This window comes from Myxocyprinus asiaticus, chromosome 9, assembly GCF_019703515.2.
Source record: "Myxocyprinus asiaticus isolate MX2 ecotype Aquarium Trade chromosome 9, UBuf_Myxa_2, whole genome shotgun sequence".
Lineage (NCBI taxonomy): Eukaryota > Metazoa > Chordata > Actinopteri > Cypriniformes > Catostomidae > Myxocyprinus > Myxocyprinus asiaticus.
In genome coordinates, this window is record NC_059352.1 from 37,299,670 (window position 1) to 37,305,306 (window position 5,637).

At 38.7% G+C, this 5,637-nt stretch overlaps 1 protein-coding gene across 1 annotated transcript; it reads left to right on the forward strand.

Moving 5' to 3' along the window:
- The first annotated feature begins 3,271 nt into the window (after window positions 1–3,271).
- LOC127446227 (E3 ubiquitin-protein ligase TRIM63-like) lies at window positions 3,272–5,015 on the forward strand. The gene has a single exon (XM_051706972.1). It carries the CDS (start codon window positions 3,493–3,495, stop codon window positions 4,525–4,527), a length of 1,035 nt encoding a protein of 344 aa, XP_051562932.1. The 5' UTR covers window positions 3,272–3,492; the 3' UTR covers window positions 4,528–5,015.
- Window positions 5,016–5,637: the final 622 nt, after the last annotated feature.

Consider the following 5,637-nt stretch of genomic DNA (forward strand, 5'->3'; position numbering starts at 1 on the left):
AAGTGCATCTTGCTTAATGGACCATTATGAGTTGTGCAAATGAGTTACATAATTTCCTTGCAGCCAGGTGTCAGTTTGCAGATGGGTCAAACACTTGTTTATATTTACATGGATAGACGTACATTGAGGCAGGGTCAATAAAATCTAAACGGTCCGCTTGAATGTGATTTAAGATCATAATGTTTTATGACCTCAGTGACTTTTGATAAAGGTTACATGAAGCCCCCAGTCTGACGCACAATTTACAAAAAGATGTTGTTAGGCCTCTAAATGTCTTTAGAATCTATTCCATTTAAAAGGTTATCATAATATTGATAGGTTCATGATAAAAAAAGTTTTTAGATAATAGAGGGCTAATTTTTGTAAATACATTCAGATATAAGTCATTACAATAAATAACTTAAAAATTGTCTACTATCTTCCAAGCACTGTAAATTGGCGACAGTAGGTCATAAGTTCTGCTGCTGAAATTGGTCTGTGATTACAAAAAATTGGAAACACTACCCCTGTGGCCGAAGCTGGACACACCAAGTTATAGTTTACCCAAAAACGAAAATTCACTCATCATTTACTCACCCTCATGCCATCCCAGATGTATATGTCTTTCTTTCTTCTACTGAACACAAACGAAGACGTAGGTCCACATAATGCATGTGAATGGTGGCCAGAACTTTGAATGTCCAAAAAGCATATAAAGGCAGCATAAAAGTAATTCATATGACTCCAGTGGTTAAACCCATATCTTCAGAAGCAATATGATAGGCGTGGGTGAGAAACAGATCAATATTTAAGTCATTTTTTTACTATAATTGTCCACTTTCTCTCTCCTCTCCTAAGAGTTCTTCTATTGTTTTTGGTGATTCACATTTTTTGTGCATATCGACACCTACTGGGCAGGGAGGAGAATTTATAGAAAAAAGTACTTAAAATGTATCTGTTTTTCACCCACACCTATCATATCGTTCAGAAGACATGCATTTGAACACTGGAGTAATATGGATAGCTTCTATGCTGCCTTAATGTGATTTTTAGAGCTTCAAAGTTCTGGTCACCATTCACTTGCACTGGATAAACCTACAGAGCTGAGATATTCTTATAAAAAATCTTTGTGTTCAGCAGAAGACAGAAACTCATACACCTCTAGGATGGCATAAGGGTGAGTAACTGATGAGAGAATTTTCATTTTTGTATGATCTCTTTAAACATATGGACACCTGAGCTCCAGATTACAGGTGAAATGTCCACATGGTGGAGCCAAAAGTAGTATTTTTAGTTATAAATGATGTACTACAGTCAAAAGGAATGCATATTTTATTAACCCTACACCCTAACCAAAACCTCAACAATAAACCTAAACATTGAACGAAAATTAAGTCTGTTGATTCAGTGCAATCAATTATATAAAAATGAACACATTAAATCATGCCATATGTAAATTCCGTCAGAAGGGGCAGTCAGTGCAGCCTCAGCTGTATAGGCAACAAACCACACTTACCGAAAGCAAGCAGCACATAAAAAGTCACAGCAGATCGCATTCTTGAGTTCAGTGACAGGTAGATGAAGTACAACCCTGAATGCAGCGGTCTCGAGACATGTTTTTCAAAGTTTCAAGCTACAAACTGGACACAATGTCCTAAAAATGCAGAGTTTATTCTCGAGATGCTGAAAACCAGTAAAACTATCACAACCACAGTGCGACACTCCAAAAGCATCCGTCTGACACTTGTGGACAAAGACCAACAAAAAAAGCACAGAAAGACGCAAGAACGTGTCTTATGAGTACAGCCCTGTCTACCTCGAAAAGATTTAACTCAATTGTAAAATGGAATTGCTGTAGGCAAGGGAAAGACTTATGTTCAATAATATGGAAATAAAACAAACAATATATTGACTTCCAAAGACACTTTTTAAATTGTGTTATCACTCGTCTTCCACAATAATATAATGTCTTTGAATATATATATATATATATATATATATAATGTCATTATACATTAAACACTGTATATCGCACAAATTTTTTTATGTGAACGCATTTACTTCCAGGTTTCCATGGGACCAGAATCCATGTCTCGGAGGTTGATCTCGCAAAGCGCTATCAGCTATAAAAGTAAGGATATTTAAATTGATGCAGAAATTTCTGATAGGGGATGGCACTTGTCAGCAATTTGGCAGAATGGGTTCAATTTGAGGGTACATGAACATTTGGAAGCAACATGTCAAATTCCTGTGTAATCGTGTAGTTTTTTGCTATTCTATATTTATAGCTTTGTCAAAACTTTATATGCAAATGATAACAAAACAAACATGCTACAACTACAGTTACTTTAGGTATATCCCTTTAGGTATTTCTCATTTATCATACATTTTATGGCTTCACCACCTGTGATGAGCACACTGATCTGAAAATAGTGTTTCAGTTGCACATGTGTGATGGTTCCACAGCAAACATGACATTCATACATATGTGCTATGTTCTACAGTGTCCAGTTCAACACCTGCTCTTTTGGAGAACATCTCTAGGAGGGGACAGTAACACTTTCACTATGATATTGCATATGTCACTGTCAAGCAGTGGCATGGTTGTCGACCACATGACTGTTTGTTTACAGATTTTCTGTGCTAAAGTTGTGAAATAGCCCAGTCATGGGGGGATGGGGGAGAGGGGCTTAGCTGCCAAGCTAATCACATTGCAATATGTGTGTAAATCTAGTTGGGTCTGTAATACAAGCATTAAAATGTTTTTCAACTGATGCGTTATAGTAAAAGTGTTTCGATAATATAGCATAGCAGTGTGTCAGTAATAGTGTGAAAAATAAGTGTTTATAAAGTCTTAATCAGCTGTTGTAGTCGAGATTTGTGTGAAGGTGAATAAAACGACAATTGTTATAGTGCCTCTAGTGTTCATTTCACCAGGAAACTGATGCGAAACATGGAACGTGGCATGTAAAAGTCAGTTTGCAAAACAGTAATGTATGAGACCTGGTTTCAATAACCAGTTGGCACGAACAGCAGTTAATTCAAAGTCTGTTAGGAAACAATAAAATTAAGTAAAGTAGCACTTGACCTGCCATGTTGTTGTGTAGTCAGGGACATTCTGGATGTCTAGGAGTCTAGATGCCAACTTCTATCACATGGGTCTTGTTTGGAATGACTGATTCTTCCACACATTGCGCTCAGAGATGGAGAGCTCTGAAAAGAGGTTTATGGGGGGGGGGTGTTGAATGTTGCTAAGTTGGTTGTGTTGGCTGTATGTTTGTCCGAATCAAGCCACATAAACAAGTGGTGGGAGCAATGCTGTCACAGCCGCCTCACAGATCAAGTGTCACAGGCAGCCGGCCAGCATATAAGCTCTGGGTGCTTTCTGCCCCAGTAGATCAAAATAAACCTCAGTAAAGGCAGAAGCAACCAGAAGACATCAAGTTCAACCAAAAGACAAAGCAGTGGAAAGAAGTATCGGCAGTCATAAGGACTCCACCTCAAACAACAAAAATGGACATCAAGACTGGTCAAATAGTATGGGCTCCAAGCCCCATGGAGAGCCTAGAGAAGCAGTTGAGCTGCCCCATCTGCCTGGACATGTTCACGAAGCCGGTCGTCATTTTACCATGCCAGCACAATCTATGCCGCAACTGTGCCAATGACCTCTACGACTCCCAAAACCCTTACCACTACTCTGGAGGTATTTTCCGCTGCCCTACCTGCCGCTTTGAAGTGGTGCTGGATCGCCATGGTGTGTACGGTCTGCAGAGGAACCTTCTGGTGGAGAACATCATCGACATCTATAAGCAACAGTTGGAGAAAGGAGGTAACGCCCTTGAACCCCCTTTGAAATCCAAAGACACAAAAGAACCTATGTGCGAGGTACATGAAGATGAAAAAATAAACATCTACTGCATAACCTGCCAGACACCCACTTGCTCCATGTGCAAGGTATTCGGTCAGCACAAGGACTGCGAAGTGTCCACTTTGAAAAGTGTTTATGAAACACAGAAGTCCGAACTGAAAAATTCGATTGACCTGTTAGGCGCAAGCAATAGCTGTCTGCAGTCCATGTTAACACAGATGGAGGAAACCTGCAAAACCGTGGAAGAAAACAGCCAGCTACAGAAACAGAAGCTGGCAGAGAAGTTTGACCTACTCTACGCCATCCTCGAGGAGCGCAAGGGCCAGCTCCTTGAACAAATCGCGCAAGAACAGGATGAGAAGGTGGCGGTGGTGCGATCTCTAGTCCAGCAGTTCAATGAACAGCTGCAGGCCAGCATAAAGCTGATGGACAGAGCCTCCCAGACCATGGACAACAGCTGTGTGGCAGAGTTCCTCATCACTGCCAAGAAGCTCATCACCGAAGCCAAAGATGCATCAAAGAGCTCCAATCTACAGAGGCCAGAGCCTTGCTTTGAGAATATGGACCACTTCACGCTCTTCACTGATGATTTAGTGGCAATGCTTGCAAAAATGGACTTTAGAGTCGGTAAAGATAAGGATGATTATGATGAGGAAGAAGAAGAAGAGGAGGAGGAATAAAGCAACGATTGGCTTTAGGAAAAGACTTTGAGGGAAAAAGAGGCAACAGTAGATCAAAACCCCTTATCAATGCTTTGATAAGGAAATCTAGCTGCTTTTGATAACTGTGAGGAAAAGGAAGTGCAATCTTATCAAAGCAGTTTTTTAATTCAAATTTCACCATTTGTTGACTTTTCCACTTGACTTTTATACTTTTTGTATTACTGTGATTTATATGATGTTCGTATTTAATTATTATTATTTTTATATATTTTATGTAGAATGTAGATAGTAAAGTTTATACTTGTTTAGCTACATTAGTTTTGTTTGCCAAATTGAAATTTAAGCTAGATTTATGAGCTGTAGAATACAGCTGTGCTCATTAATTTTAGTGTCATGTGAATCAAAATGTTTGAATACTTGAAATTTTAAATAATGCACTTGATTGATTAACTGTAATGTAAAAGTTCTTTTCCATTAGATAATTCAATGAGAATAAAGGACTTACAAAAAAGATGTCATTTCTGGGCTCTATTCATTTTTTGAGGTGCACACCTTCAAATGACCTTTAAATTCCTTGCATTTTTACTCCTTTCAACGGGAATGCCTTCTGAATTCTATCTAACCTATTGTTGTGAGGCTCTATGCTGTTGAAGTGGGTGGCTATTTTAGGAGGGTGAGAATGAGAGAAGCTACATAACTTTAGGAATAGACTCACAGTGTGCTGCAGGCCTCATGTTTCCAACCATGACAATTACAGCTGCTGACAGGCACGTCTGACAAAGTAATGGGCCAAAGGGTAACACTGACTATCAGCTACAGTTGCTATGGCTCTAAAACAAATCCTAATGGTGGATTTAAACAAAACTGTTGTACGTTTTTAAGTGAATGTCACATGCACAAGTAGCCAGCAAACACAGCTAGACAAAAATGTAATTACAAATTTACCAAAAAAACAAACAAAACCAAAACAAATGTAAATAGATTTTAAACAGTGGCCACTAATTTAATATTTTATTGGGATGTGTTAATGTGTTTTTAATGTTTTTACAGCAACCTGTTTCCCAACACTGAAAACAAATAATCTTTTTCTTAAAGGCAGAGGCTATTTGCACTATGTGTACATAGCAA